Consider the following 16314-nt stretch of genomic DNA (forward strand, 5'->3'; position numbering starts at 1 on the left):
CAAGTTGAAACTTGTCCGGTCAGTAGTTCGTGATTTATGACGTAAAGAGTAATAGTAGTTTTGTGCATGTCGTCAGAAAATTGAAAATGGAGCAAAGAGCAGTTATCAAATTTTAATGTAAATTGGGAAAAAGTGCTACAGAAACTTTTGACGATTCAAAAAAAGTTTATGCTCATAAATGTTTGTCTCGACCAAGAGCGTTTGAATGGTTTCTCGTTTTAGTAAAGGACGTGAGTCGTTAGGGGATGATCCCCGACCTGGCCACACCAATGCACCCGCACATTCTGCCGTCAACATCAAGAAAATTTTGGCAAAAAAATCGACTCCAGTCATGGAACACCCCACATATTCACCGGGTTTGGCTCCTGTAGATTACTTTTCGTTCCCCAAAATGAAAACAGACATTAAAGGAATGGGATACGGGACGATAGAGGATATCCAGGCTTCAGCGACCGACTAGCTGAAAGCAGTACCAGAAGTGTTTTCAAAACTTGTATAAAAGATATAAAGTGTGTACACATCGGAGGATCACTTCAAAAATAACCTTACTTTGCCGTTAGTGTTATCATTTTTTTCTGTAGTAGCCTCAGTCTCGTTATTTAATTGGCACACTGTGCATCATTGCTAATGATGGGGCTATTAAAAAGCCCTTTTAATATAATCTATTTACTCTCCCATTATAACTGCAAGGGCTAAAGCCTATTTGCAATTATAGTAGGAGAATTACAATTTATATTTACAATTTAATTTTACAAAAGGTTTTAAATGTAAAGCTGGGATGAACAAAAATCAATCCTAACTGAAAAATTGCTTATTTAATTTTGGTCAGTCTTTCTTTCTTCATTCATTTATGATTCATAGCTAGCATTCATAACCGGACATCGTAATGCAGATGAAACAATTTGATAGCCGGGATACTCAGAATCGTTAAGCGTTCCAAGTTTTTAAAATGAAGAGTGCAGAAGTGCCTCTCCGACATCCCAATTCGAACATCACGCTTTCCAACACTAATTAAGAGCCAGATTTATGGGTGTCTAAAGTGCGTCTCTCAACTTTATCGCGTGGCACGAGCAAAGACCTCAACAAGTTTTCAGTGTAAATCGTTATGATGTCTCTTGATATATTATTATTATTATACACTACTTTAACCTCCGGACAGGCAGTTAACCTTCCTTAATCGTATAATTATCATGTACAAGCGTTCCTATCTGATAAAATTAGCTGAATCGTAAACCGACCGCATTTCACTGTGTTGATCCCAGCGTTCTACGAATACTAAAAAGTCTTTTTAATGTTCAAGCTTTGTGCGAACTACTTCTTTGAAGAGTGGGATTCCCAGAATGCCACGAAAGCACACCATACAACACTCACTTTAAAATCTCTGGCCTTCCCAGTGAACTGGTACACCAATAATGAAAGCAACGCGGTGATGGGGGTAACCCCTGGTGCCGCTAGACATTAATACACTTTACACTTACCATACAACACTAACAACCGCAAATGGACATCTGGTGAGAAGCACTGATTACAAAGCAGAAATACGCCATCTTTTTATGTTTCGAGTCATTCAAAAACAGTGAAGCCTCTCCAAAACAACCACTTACGGTTCCACATATATTTGGCATTTTATAGAGGCAGTCGCTTTGCAGAAATATAATAATAATAATAGGCACCATGGCCCAATGGTTAAGACACTAGACTGCCAACCTGAAGGATCTGAGTGCGAGACCCGCTTTTGCGGAAACGAACGCGTCACCATTACGCTGGTAGACCGGCATAATAAAAATAGTAATAAATTACAATAACAATAACCAGGGGGCTTCGTCCCCTGCTCGCTTTGCTCGCCAACCCCGCACACGCTTTTCTGCTTAATATGTAGAGGTATGACGGAGTAAGTCAAATCTTTTCTACGTAAAAAACACACATGTCGAAACTCACCGTTCGATATTTACAGAGTTTGCGCAATCTGTCTTCACTGCTAGACGGGTTAGGCACCCAAACACCACCCATTGAAGATCAAAGTAAGAAATTTTCTGGATATGACAGTCCTCTCAGGAGAAGGAAAAAAAAAAAAAAAAAAAAACACTCCTTTCTTCCTTTGTCCCAGGAGTGACAAAACCTACACCAGCACAGCTCAGCTGCTGCCTTTAGGCCTCCCTAGCCACACTCCCTTGCGTGGTCCTTTGCCTCCACTCCCTGGCGGGAGGGGGAGTTCATCCTGGTGTCCTCCCCCCTCGCCACCCCTCTTTTTCACTCTGGTGGGGCATGGGCCTGCTCCACTGACTTGGGGTCATCTTCCCTATGGACCCCGTATCTCTGTCTTTTCCCCCCAGTCTTCAGTCTCCCTCCTCTTCTCTAACTTACAACTAGTGTCTGAATCAACTCCAAATTGTTTGAGCCCTACATCCAAAAACTTAACAACATCAAATCGCCCAACTAGTACTCCCTTTGTTTTGGCTGGCTGACCCCTATCTATAGCGTGTTTTTTTTTTTTTTTTAGGTCCTTGCCACTGAAATCTCAGGAAATTAGGTGGCAGGACCTGCCAGAGTAAATAACTAAGTAGTGTACTTGGTCTACCTCCACGGGGCGGAGTGGGGCAACGTTGGGTCCCATTAGGGGCCCAGCGGCTAAATGACCAGATGAACAACGGTACACGACACTACACAAATACAAAATCCATATACTCTTAAACCTCTGGCATTAACAGTGTTCTGTTTCACACCCACAATGTATAGCACGCGGAGATGGGGGAAACCCCTGGTGCCGTTTGACACTAAACACACTCTACACTACGTTCGATATCTAATCTAATATATAAAAGAAATTGGAAAGTGTAAGAAAAAACTATAAAAAGTAAGATTGCGTGAACGTTGAGTGAATAAGAGTTATTATTAATTGCATGTTCTATCTTAACTTCTTCACTGGACAGACTGATGGCTATGCAGACAATCAAGGGCCTCATGGTCTCCCACCCTTTGGACCAGGATGGGCGACCTGTACCAGTGGTCCCCTTACAGTTCCCCCTTTTAAATCAGGTGAGTGCCTCAACACTGCCCCCTCTGTTTCTACCCCTTTTATCCCACCCTCTCTCCATTATCTCCTTTCGAATAACTTTTTTTTTCTTTTTCTTTTGGGGCTCTCCTTGGATGCCTAGGCTACCCCAAGGTTCATCCCGCCAGAGCTTTCTTCTCTCCTAATGTGTCCTGGCCCACCTTCCCGTGGCAGTGACGGAAACTGGGGTTGTTAGTGTCTCCACAGCCCCAGGCTAAGTGGCCAGAGGAACAACACAACCCACACTAATACTTGTTACACAGTAAAAATGCGGAGTTGGGAGAGACCACCGGTGCCGCCAGACAAAAAACTGTCACTGTGATCGGCATCTAATCAGGAAATGACCTATTTAATTATTTAACTGTGCATTTGTAGTGCGCGGCATTTTCAAGGTCGAATAAATATCACTATGTAATTATTTCCTGTGTTTACATTGGTCACTTAGGAAAAGGCCTTTTGCTCGGGTTTTATAATGCATGAGGAATATTGTTGCATCCGAAAGAGTAGGACTAAAATATTTCACTAAAATATTTACAAAGTATACAAATATTTAAAAAATACTAAACTTCAGTATTTACAAATACTGTATACAATATTAATTAATATACAAAAAAACCTTGCAATGGAACATCAAATGTTACACAGGGAAGCACGTGCACGAGGTTGGTGAACATTATGGAGGCAGTTGTCAATAATTAATTGTATTTGTAGTGACGTAATTGCCTCGCCCTCTTCTCCCATTGGCTCGAATAAATATCACTAGGAGGAAAAGTTTTTTAATGTATAGGGAGATAATAATAATAATAATAATAATAATAATGAAAGAAGGAAAAGGCTACCTATCTGATTGACATAGCAGTACCCAACGCTAGCGACCTGCAGAAAAACCCATGGGAAAAAAATCAAGAAGTACACAAACCTAGGATAGGAGATGAAAGAGATGTGGCATATGCAACAAGTAACGACCATCGCGATCATTGTGCTAACCACCGGTATGGTGCCAGAATCCCTACATAACAGCCTAGCAGCCCTAGGTCTCCCAGAGAACACCTACAAGGAACTCCAGAAAGTAGCACTCCTGAACACCTGTACAAACAACCACTCTGTAGTTTGTTGTTTAGTAGCATTAGCAACTAAGGCCATATTGCTCCGGGGATATGCGGTGTTCATTTCCTGACCTTTCCGCATCCGTATTTGGTGGTAACGGGCTCGAACCCCGGTCTAATCAAGAAGCGTGTGCTACGCACTGCTGCTCCTGCCCACCTGGCTACGGAGACGCCAACAACCACTCTGTGTACTTGGTATTATTATATTATTGTTATATTAGGGTCATCCGTAATTTAATACATCTACCCGTATTTGTGTCTATAAATTGCGTGTGTTCTCTGGTCGATTTGTCTCTTTTGCTGGATGAAAAAAACCCGTTTCTGGGAGAAAACCTTGCTTACTACGCCTAAGACCGATTAACTCAGCCAGGGAGTGAAAAAAGCCCATTAAAGTTCCTTGCGTCATCGACGGGATTCGAACCCGGGCCTTTTCCACCCGGTGTGGGGAGGACGGTGACGATATCACTGTACTACACGCGAAGACTCTGTGTACTTGGTAGTAATACGTGGAACCCCAAATCATGGAGAAATATTATAAAGGGTAATAATAATAATAATAATAATAATAAAGAAAACCATCGCGAAAGTCGCTTCAGCGGAAAAACCTACCCCAAAGCCAAAATGACGGCTGGGTAAGATAGTGGCGCCATCTGATGTCGCTCCCAAGAACTAACAAGTACACTGGATGTAAGCCAAAGCTAAACAGGTCCACCTCCATAGATGGATGATGATGCCAAAGAGAAGTAATAATTGCACTGCAACGAGTGTGTGGCAGGATAAAGTCATTCGCGTTCAGGCCTTAGGCAGAGGGATCGGTTCGAAAAGTGGAAGACAGTGGAGGAAGTCTTCGTCGTCTTCCCTATTGATCCCATATTTCGGTCTCCCTTCCCCCTACTCTACCTATATCGCTAGCGAAAAGCGAATGCCCCACACAACGAAAAATTTAAAATGTCAAACTCGACACACTTGCAACCTCTTTCGGCCTAACTAGATTCTAGCCTTTATTCCCCTTTATTTATTTATTTTTTTATATATAGGTCCTAGTCACTGAAATCTCAGGAAATTAGGTGGCAGGACCTGCCAGAGTACTTATCTAAAAATACTGGTGTACCTGGTCTGCCTCCACGGGGAAAAGTGTGGGCAACGTTGGGCCTCAGTAGGGGTCCAGCGACTAAGCAGCCAGATGAACAACAGAACACAACACTACACATGTACAAAATCCATACACTTTTAAATCTCTGGCCTTTACAGTGTTCTGTAACACACGACAATGTAGACTAAGCGGAGATGTGGGAAACCCCTGGTGCCGTTAGACACTAAATACAATTTACACTTTTTTTTTTTTACCACAAAGGAAGGGCAATTGCGCTAGTGACCACCCAGGAAGGAAGAAAACGAGAACGCATGAAGTGGAGCATCGAAATGAGTACGCTCACCATGGGAACATACTAAGAAATAACCAAGCTAGAGACCGATTTGATAATGTACAGGTTGAAACTACATACCAAGTGGTTGGAATGATTCCCGGATATTCAAATCACCCAACAGAGAAGGAAGGACCATCCTCACGAAGAACCTGATAGCTCCTGCAATCTTGGAAAAAATCAAGCACGATGTGAGCGACCAATTACACAGAACAAAAAATATGCACAGCGTCGAACCAGAGGAGGAAAAGCAAGAAGAAATATACAACCCAGAGCAGCTAAAGTGGAAAGAGAGGTCATCATATGCAGAATAGAAGACGAGTGGAAGAAGACCCTAACGCAATTCGAGGGAATGGCCCCACAAAGAAGTGATGCCGAAGCCGAGACCCAATAGAATCCTGTAGAGTCACAGAGCACCTCAATCGGCAAATAATACCACATTACCTTGAGAGCAATGGTGAAACACTGGAGGCCATCCGTACAGCCATATACTGTGCTGCCATAGCAGCCACTAGAATAAATGAAAGAAAAACCAGAGACGAACAGCAGAAGAAACGAAAAAAGCACGGAACCGTCAGCTTGGGAAAGAACACTTCTGCAGACGAAGTGTTCCTCACGAAGAACCTGATAGCTCCTGCAATCTTGGAAAAAATCAAGCACGATGTGAGCGACCAATTACACAGAACAAAAAATATGCACAGCGTCGAACCAGAGGAGGAAAAGCAAGAAGAAATATACAACCCAGAGCAGCTAAAGTGGAAAGAGAGGTCATCATATGCAGAATAGAAGACGAGTGGAAGAAGACCCTAACGCAATTCGAGGGAATGGCCCCACAAAGAAGTGATGCCGAAGCCGAGACCCAATAGAATCCTGTAGAGTCACAGAGCACCTCAATCGGCAAATAATACCACATTACCTTTAGAGCAATGGTGAAACACTGGAGGCCATCCGTACAGCCATATACTGTGCTGCCATAGCAGCCACTAGAATAAATGAAAGAAAAACCAGAGACGAACAGCAGAAGAAACGAAAAAAGCACGGAACCGTCAGCTTGGGAAAGAACACTTCTGCAGACGACTGAAGAATTAAGAGTCAAGATAGGCCAATTGATCCAGTACCTACAACTCCTTAATAGGGATAAGAAGTTAATTGGAAAAGTGAAGAGCATCCTCAAGAAAGACAGTATCCACAGCAAACAGGAGACCAAAAAATCAGAGAACAGGAGAATACTTAGACACACTGAAGCAGAACCTCTTCGCACTCGGCAAGAGACTACGCCGATACAAAGAGAACTTACAGAGAAAAATAAATAACCGAATCATCGATGACAACTAAACAGCCTTCTACAGGAATATCGGACAAGACGGGAAAGACAGAAACGGACCACCTGAGCAGAAGACGATCGAGGAGTTTTGGGGAAACATATGAAGCAGTGAAGAACGACATAACAGCCGAGCCCCCTGGATATAACTAGAACGGAAGAAACCCAAGGACGTAGAAGAGATGAGAGAATGAGAAATTAGGGTGGAAGAAGTAAAACAGTCGATCAGGAAGTCCTACAAATGGTGAATCCAAGGAATAGATAACGTCCACAACTCCTGGTACAAGAAGCTCACTTGCACACACACCTAGCAGAGCAGTTCACCCGAAAGATAAGTTACCCAAAGACATTCCTAGAGTTTCTTAATCAAAGAATCACATATCTGAAGAATCAAGAACAAGATACAAGAAATCTGGCCAAATACAGGCCGATCACATGTCTCCAAGATCCTGTCAAGATCCTGACCAGCTGTATAATCAAGAAGATATTAGACCACTTGGAGAGTCAGAACATAATGGCCGAACAGAAAAAAGGATGAGCGTTTGAGCAAAGGATGAGCAATTAACCACTGATGACAGGGTTACAGAGCAAGACTACAAGAAGTATCGGAACCTGTACATGGCCTACATCGATTACCGCAAGGCCTTTGACTTTGTGTCTCATAGGTCGCTATTAGAAATGCTGAAAATCTACAAAGTCGTTTCGAGAATAAACTTCCTAGAAGCAACCATGGCGAAATGGTGTACCACCAAGGTCGAGAACATCACAACCACACTGATCCTCATCAGGAGAGGAATCTTTCAGTGAGATGACCTGAGACCACAGTGGTTCTGTCTAGCACTCAATCCGCAATCTATAAACTTCAGCTTCACTAAGTACGGATATACCCTCAAAGAAGTATACTGAGTGGACAGAAATCATGAGATACCTACCTAGTAATGGATAGGCCAACTTTTCGTCCGGATAAGGGCAGTCACACGGCGAGCAATTAAGTCCACCACTAGTTCACAAGAGCGTTCCACAGGTATTTCCATCCATGCTTGCTGCACCACTGTCCATAATTCCGTCGCATTCATGGATGGAGGATCTATATCTCGAACGGACGTTTCCGCAGCATCCCAAAGATGTTCCACAGGATTCAAGTCCGATGAACGAGGAGGCCATTCTATGGTGGTAAAATTTGGGGAATGCTCTTCGAACCATGTTATAGTCAGCACGACTCTGTAGGGAGGCGCATTGTCCTGCTGGAAGAGTCCATTGCCCTGTGGGCACGATGACCATGAAGGGATGCAGATGGTCTGCAAGGATGAACACGTAACTTGGACCGTTCAGAGAGATGCCAACATGTGCCAGTTGAACACGCCCCAGACAATTACCGACCGTCCACCTGCCTGTGCCTGAACAGTTCCTTGTTGTCATGATGGGTGCATAGCTTCGTGCGGTGTTCGCCAGATACGCACTCTCCCGTCCGATCGAAATAACTGGAAACGGGACTCATCGGACCAGGAGACCCATATCCAATCGTCCAAGGTCCAGCGCCGGTGTTCTTTCGCTCAGTTGAGGCATGATAAATCACCCAGAGACAATGGTGGGTCGGCGGCTCCCATAACCTATTGCGGCTAATGATTGCCTGATGGTCTTGGTGGAGACATTTCTGGCATCTCCCTCGTTCAAGTCGGGGTTATTTTTGCCACTGTCGCTCTCCGGTTGGCTGAAACAATGCGAAACCGACGTCGTGTTAATCCGGAAATGGCGCATTCCCGATACACTCTTGATACTGTCGAACGAGGACAGTGAAATTTTTGTATCACCTCCGCGATAGAGTGACCCATGCGTCGGGCACCCACTATCGTCCCTCTTTCAAAGTCGGTTAACTCACTATGTTTATCTATACTGACATCGAATTACCGTCTACGTGAATGCAGTGATGCAGTGTACCTATATACCTGCCAAGCGGTGGATTCGTCCACTAGCGAGAGGGGTGACAGCGTCGCGTTGCCCAGGAACCTCATGAATTCTGTCCTTTCAGTGTAAGCAGAAACCTGTACACCATCTCCCTCTTTATGTACCTGGATAACATCAAGTTCTAAGTGACAACCGAGAAGCAACTCCAGCAGCTACTCCAGATTACCGAAGGATTCAGCAATGACATTAGGATGGAATTCGGAGTAGACATGTGCAATACCCACAGATTGCATCATGGAAAATTAGTCGGCCGAAACTTCCAGGTGTAGACAGGTAAAGAGATTGAAGCCGTGACAGCGGGAGAGACTACAAATACCTGGGGATGATGCAGACTCAGCTTTTACAGCACAAAGAGATCAAGGTCTGCCTAACTGATAAATGTCATTAGAGACTCGGAAGCCTACTTAAACAAAGCTGAAAGAAGGGAACACATAACCACCTGTGCAGTCCCAGTGCTAACACTCCTTGGGGATCATAGATTGGCTAACACCGACCTGGAGGATATCATGAGAAAGACAAGGACAATGATGACCAAGAGCTGCCAACACCAAGCGCAGTCAGCCGTGGAGAGACTGACAATAGCTCGGAAAGGGGCCTGGGAATTTGGGATTATATTCGATCCCAAGAGCTTCGATTTCACCAACAAGTTGAGAATGTACCCAGTAAGATAAGGTCACATTGGCGTATTAAACAGCACATTTTCATGTCTCAGAGCAAAATCACATTTCAATACATTTATCGGTATATTCAACAAGTCCTTACTTATCTGGAAAAAATCTTAGTATCAGATACTCCCCCCCCCCCCCAATTACAACCACGATTATTAAATCTAATGATTACTTGTTTCTTCGATGAATTATGTACAAACTCTAGCAACTCACCATTATGTTCCGCAATGGCCAACCAGATAGGCTTCTGGACAATATTTAACACGATTTTTGCTTAATGACTTAGAGCAACACTAAAAATGATGGTAGGAGACATTATTACGACTAATTTTTTGGAAGAATTTCAATGGAGGATTCCTCTTCGGGACCACTTTTCTCTGCAGTCTGTTGCACGCAGATAGGCTGTCCGATTTCTGCCAATGTAATCTGATATTCAAGGTCTAAAATCTAGATGTAGACTATCGGGCATTCATTTATGACTGTGCCTACAGAAAACACATAATCCCTCCACTGTTTTTTTTAAAACGTGAACCCCTTGAGAGCTTTCGAGTGTAGAGAAGGTGATGAGAATATGCTAAACTGAATTGTACTTCAGTGTAGTAACCTGAACAGGTTTGATGATCCTCCTCTTTGCATTCTCATTGTACTTATATGAATATTGAATATTCATTTCTATTAGTTTTGTCTTAACAATTAGCTTTGTCTTTTAACTTACTGTATATAAAATAGTATTATCCATCTATGTAAAAAACCTGACAATTTCAATGTTAGGGATATTGAAATAGATACAGGTATTTCTCCTTTCTACTGCTATAAAGAAGTTAATAATCATGATATTAAGATATTTCATAATGAATTCCTTCTGTTCCAGCACGGTATGTTTGTATCTGATGGTAAGGAATATCTCATTGAACCCTACTGGAAGCACAAACCTGAAAGTAAGGAGGGTCAATTGCACATCGTCTACCAAAGAAATTCGCTCAAGTTAGCAGCAGACAAAGAACCACCATGTGGTGTTCAAGGTGAGTGTCATTACTAACCTTAATAGTTGTTCTTCAGCAAACTCTTGTGTAGAGTACATTTGGCTCATGAAGGTAATTAGAAAAAGGATTGATTGTATAAAAAATTAAGCCAAAACTTAACATCATAACAGAATATTATCAATGTTTAGGTACACCGGAAATCGTTTTTCTGCCAAAATCCCTCCAGAAGCTAACACGACAGAAAAGATCCTTCAGTATTGAGAGATATGTTGAAACGTTGGTTGTAGCAGATACCAAAATGGTTGGCCATTATGGGAAAGACACTGAACCATATGTCCTAACCCTTATGAATATTGTAAGTATTCTTTGCTGGGCTTAAAGTTCTTGTTTATAAATAAAAAAAACAAACAAATTGAGAAACTTGAAACTTAGGAAATATTAATGAACAGTATTAACAGTAGGATTTCGTCTGTTTGTTTTATTAGAGTAAACGAGAGCAAAGAATAATTTTTTACCTGAAACTATTTTTTGATCTCTCATATGATGCGAAATTACCACAAGATATCGCAATACTGCACTACAAATGCAGGACCTATTCAAAATAATTTTTAAAATTTTTAGCTAAGAAAATTTGAATTTTAAATTAAATTAAAATTTTTAACTATAATTTTTAAATTGTAGTTAACCATGTAATTACTCATGTCACTCTTTATTCCCCCTTTGTGAATTAGGAATACATCCACACATCTCTAGTCCAATTCACAGGGACTTCCCTTGAGTCCAAGAATACTCTCATAATGATGGCTACGGGTTTTCTTATTTCCTCTGCTGCCTCCCTTAACAAAATTGAATAGATCACATCCATCCAAAGTGCCTTTGTTACATTTAACTTCAGAAATTTCTCTTCCACTTTCCTCTCAGTTATTACAGAATCATTTAGCTCCATGGTAGAGATTGATAAACTTTTGGCATCCACTCCCCTAAAAAATACCCATGTGTAAATGTAGATGCAAAATACTTATTCAGCTTGTCAGCAACCCGAGCAGGATCATTGAACCATGGATATCAAGTGGACCAATCCGATTCATTCCCCTACCTTCTAGTGTTTACAAAAGAAAATAAGTCTTTGCTATTTTTCTTTGCATCCTTTCCCTAAGATTCCTCACAATCTGCCTTAGCTTGCCTAACATCCTTTGTGTTAAAAGGTTAACAGATTCACATCTTAATGTAGTATTTAAATCTTATTCTGTCTTTTTTATCCGAGTAGTTGAAGCAGAGCAAAACAGAATTGATATTTCCTTTGCGATGTTCCTTTCTGTAGTTGAAGTAAGTTGCCAGCTTCAGATAGCTCTTCACTCTATATAACTTGCACTGACAGTATTTTATTGGGTCTATGGATCGATGTTTAGATTGGTATATAATACAGCTCTGGAGATGGTGAATTGGTTGCCCATGACTCTATTCATCCAGTACTCGAATGAGCAAACCTGTTTATGTACGACAGCGGGGAAGAAGATCAAATTTGAGAAGCGTGAAGTGGCACTGGATGTAGGCATTATCGAACGTAATTCACGATTACTTCCACGTTGAGTATCCCCTTCAGCACTCGTTGGATCGTCCACATTGCAGTGTAGGTTTTCATTTTTCTGGTGGAGAAATGACTGTGAAAGGTGACTCCTCCACTGTTACTCCACACCCTATGCCAAGCCGAGGTCGGAGTGGGGCTTCACTTTCTTATTCTGCTATCAGGCCTTTGATATTCTTATCTTTTCGGAAAAAGTGATTTTTATAATTTGATTTTTTCATATAATTTTTGTCAAATCACTTTTTTAAAAAGTGATTTGACAAGAGGCTATTAATTAGGGCAGAAACTCATTGATTTACGAGATGAGTATGTGCAGGGTCTTCCGATATTATATACAACACTGATGTGCACTGATACCAGCGACATTTATATTAAACTCTAGTGATGTGTTAATACATTTCATTTTTGAGAGGCATCGGTCATTGGGGCTCTAGGCATATGCATAATACACCTATGCGTAAATGCGCTGCTGCGTAATACAAGATTATGCAACGATGAAACTTAGGAAGCTAATTTTTTTTACAAAATAAGCGTTCTTCTTGAGCTATACTTTTATTTTAAGTGTCTGGAGGCATAAACTAATGGTTTAGTAAAGTATAAATTAAACAAAATATTCTTGCGTATTTCTCCCACAACCGGAAATATTAAGAAGTCAATCTACACTGATATCAACAATCGCATTTATTTTTGAGAATCGAAGCAAAATAAGTGATATTTCTCTCATTATAAGATGCTTTGCAGGAGTATTTTGTCTTTTAAATCTTGCTGACCGCAGAAACTGCATGGACAATGTCTTAATTCTAACAATAGGACAATCTTGACTTTGCAACGAGTTTCCCTGGCACTACACTATTTTCAAACAGATGGCCTTTCAAAAGGTTAATCGGCCATTTATTTAAATGAGATTGCTATGACGGCTTCCGCAGAAGACGAAGAAAGTTCTAGGGGGAACATTAAAATCGACAAGTAGAACGCAGAAAACATCTGAAAGGGTTCGAGAGTTAATTCATTAAGATGGGCATCTGATTATTTATTTAAGAATTGTGCGAAAAGTTGAATCTTTCCTTCTGAAGCTGCCTATGCATATTAACTGAAGACCCGAACAAGAACGTGCATGTGATGCCAAATCTCTGTCAAATAGGCTAAGGTGATCCAAATTACCTTGTCAAAGTCGATGAAATTCTGAGGCACATCACGAAAAGAAAACCAATGGGAAGTCGCCACATCCGGGAACAAACCAGAAAAATCGCCATCTGGGAGAAAACACAGTGAGAAAGGACATAACGGAGACTGGCTGCTTCGTCATGACAGTGCGCCGGTTCACACCGCCGAGTATTTGTGACAGTTTCTGACTAAAAGAACCTGAAGTCGCAGGGAGCAAGATCCGAATAAAAAATTCGGATCTTGTGGAGAATCAGCAAAATTCGGATATGTGGAGAATCAGCAAAATTAAGAGGCGATACTTGACAGCATGACGAGGGGGGGAAGAGAAGAATTTAAAACATGCTTCCAGGGGTGGCGGAGTTTGAAGGGGATATGAAGCAAAATTAGGTAACTTAAAGGAATCGCTGTTTTTCAATACATTCTCATAACTTCTGGGCAGCACCTAATATGAAAGCTACAGAAGTGCTCATACTTTGAACAGAGCAATGTACATCTAGTAAGTACGAGTAATTTAGCTGGAAAACTATGAACAAAATTTTAAACCAATATAATAAGCAATTTGCATCAAAATTTTAAGCTGAAAGCTTTGTTTTTCTTTTGTCTCCCTCGAGGCCAGGTTGCTAAATTGTACAAAGACTCCAGTATTGGAAATGCTGTGAACATCGTTGTGACACGCCTTGTGCTGATTACAGAAAAAGAAGTAAGTATACCCTTTTTTCCCTCTCCTTTTTTTTTTTAACAGGCAAGCACGAGTTCAAACGTGTAATATATTAATAATTTAATTAAGTCATTAAATTAACATTATTAGTGTTACCATCTGTGAACAAGGACGTCGAAAGCCATCACCGACCCAAAGGCAAACAGCCTCACTGGGCCCGTCATTCCCTATCAGATTCGAGAGCCCTCCCTGTCAACAGATAACCGCCATGTATGTTGTCTGGACTCGAGGCAGCTGACCCGCCTGTCGCTCTCCCCCCAACGCTTCTGTTTGTGAGATAACCAAACTGACTGAAATGAGGCAATTAGGAAATGAATTATTACAATTCTCTTTCTTTCACAATAGTTTTGTGGGGCCGGCTTTCTGAACAGTTAGTCCTAACACCCGATTGAACAGTGAGGTTAGGATTGCGTGTTCGGAGTTAGGAGTGACCGTTAATCCTGACTTTGATACTTATACGTGGTCTTAGCTTTCAGCCGTTGGGTTTGCTATAAGACTGGACCACCTTGCCATTTAAAACTTCTACTGCGTCATGTTGCCATTTAAAAGCTGCCGTATCCGGGGGACAGCTCTCAGAGAAAGTAAAATGGATGTAGACTTTTTTCAAGCTTGGAAAGAAAGGAAGACAAAATGAGCAGTGAGATCTTTGGATGTTTGAGGAATAGCATTTTTGTGTTTGCATTCGGGCAAACAAGTCTTAAAATTCCGCTCAACAAATCACTGGAGTGATTTGTTATCAATCTGAAACTTTTACACCTCACTGAATGTCCTTTAAAATTTGATATGCAAATTTTAAAGGACAAATTTTTTAAGGACAAATTTTAAATCTTACAAGATCTGCAGTGATGATCTTTTCAATGAAGCCTAACCAGCTACATCTAGTCATGCTTAGCAACACTTTAATCCCGAGGATCTACCACTACACAGATCTGGGAGTTACAAAGACATCTTGAAGCCCTTCACGTCAGAATGTACGGTAAGAGCGAAACAATCTTTACTTCAGGACCGAAACCCTGCAGCTTCCTTAAAATACATTTATACATTTATAGCATACGTTTATAGCATTATAGCAGTGTTCACTCCTCAATCAGAAGTATGCTTCGTATGTTTCAGAGATTTGGTCTTCAGCTTCTTCATCAACAGCATTCAGTCAGATGAATATTGGATGATCAGGTGGCTTTCGCAATATAACTTGACAAATGACATATACAGTACCCCTATTTACAGCCTTAAATACCGTATTACCTTAAATTGCCGTATATAGCCTTAAACTTTTTTTTTTCCTCGCTTTTTCCCATTATATATGGGGTCAGCGTTTTTATTGTTTTGACATGCAAATTTTACGGCCGGATGCCCTTCCTGACGCCAACCCTCACCCTTTATCCGGGCTGGGGATATGCGGTGGTCATTCCCTGACCTTCCGCATTTTGTGGTCACGGGCTCGAACCCCGGTCTAATCAAGAAGCGTGTGCTACACACTACTGCTCCTGCCCACCTGACTACGGAGTCTCCACTTTATAGCAGCCTTAAACTACACAACTATAAAAGGAAAAGTTGAAGAAAGACTGACCACTATCATGAAACCTATTACATTTCTGGGATATGTGTTACTGCTCTAGCGTTTGACATTAAACCTTCAGAACCCTTCTCCCACTCTCTAACAACTGCAAAAGTCTCCATCTAGCTGACCGTTTTATCCCAACCGGCACGCTTCAGACAGTCCAGAATCTTAATGCAGATTTAACCGTAATAAGAAGTATAGCAAACAAATCATTGCAAGTATACAACCATTGTGGATTTGAGGTTTTGGACGAAGTGACGATCATTGGAGAATCATTTAAAAAATATTCGTTATCCTGTTGTTAATTTATTTCGAACTCCTTTGTACATTTTACATTATCTTTTATTATGTATGTGGTAATTTAATTTAACTATTAATCTTTAATTTATTTGTTAATCTCTCTAGCTAAATCAGGTAAAAAGAAAGTTCAATTTTTTAACTTTGTAACCTTTAATCATCAGCACAGATACATCAGCCTCAGAGAATCAAGAGTGTGAGAAAATGAAATCAGGATTAATCGACGGAAAAGCGAGATTAACGTTAATCAACCAGTTAATCAACTAATTAATCTTTAATTTATTTGTTAATCTCTCTAGCTAAATTATGTAAAAAGAAAGTTCAATTTTTTAACTTTGTAACCTTTAATCGCCTAAGAGAATCAAGAGTGTGACAAAATGAAATCAGGATTAATCGACGGAAAACCGAGATTAACGTTAATCAACCAGTGAAAACTTGGGAAATCATCTACGCATTCACGACCGACAGCC

General features: G+C 41.1%; 1 protein-coding gene across 1 annotated transcript in view; it reads left to right on the forward strand.

Moving 5' to 3' along the window:
• The window catches only part of LOC150078967 (A disintegrin and metalloproteinase with thrombospondin motifs 6-like), an 87161-nt gene that overhangs the window by 15165 nt on the left and 55682 nt on the right, over positions 1-16314 (forward strand). Inside the window, exons 3-5 of the mRNA XM_090382904.1 lie at positions 10408-10558; positions 10708-10874; positions 13885-13968. Of these exons, the coding sequence (XP_090239030.1) occupies positions 10408-10558; positions 10708-10874; positions 13885-13968 (402 nt within the window). The remainder of the gene's footprint in view (positions 1-10407; positions 10559-10707; positions 10875-13884; positions 13969-16314) is intronic.

Source organism: Mastigoproctus giganteus, chromosome 10 (assembly GCF_048544385.1).
Source record: "Mastigoproctus giganteus isolate SK-2022 chromosome 10, ASM4854438v1, whole genome shotgun sequence".
Classification (NCBI taxonomy): domain Eukaryota; kingdom Metazoa; phylum Arthropoda; class Arachnida; order Uropygi; family Thelyphonidae; genus Mastigoproctus; species Mastigoproctus giganteus.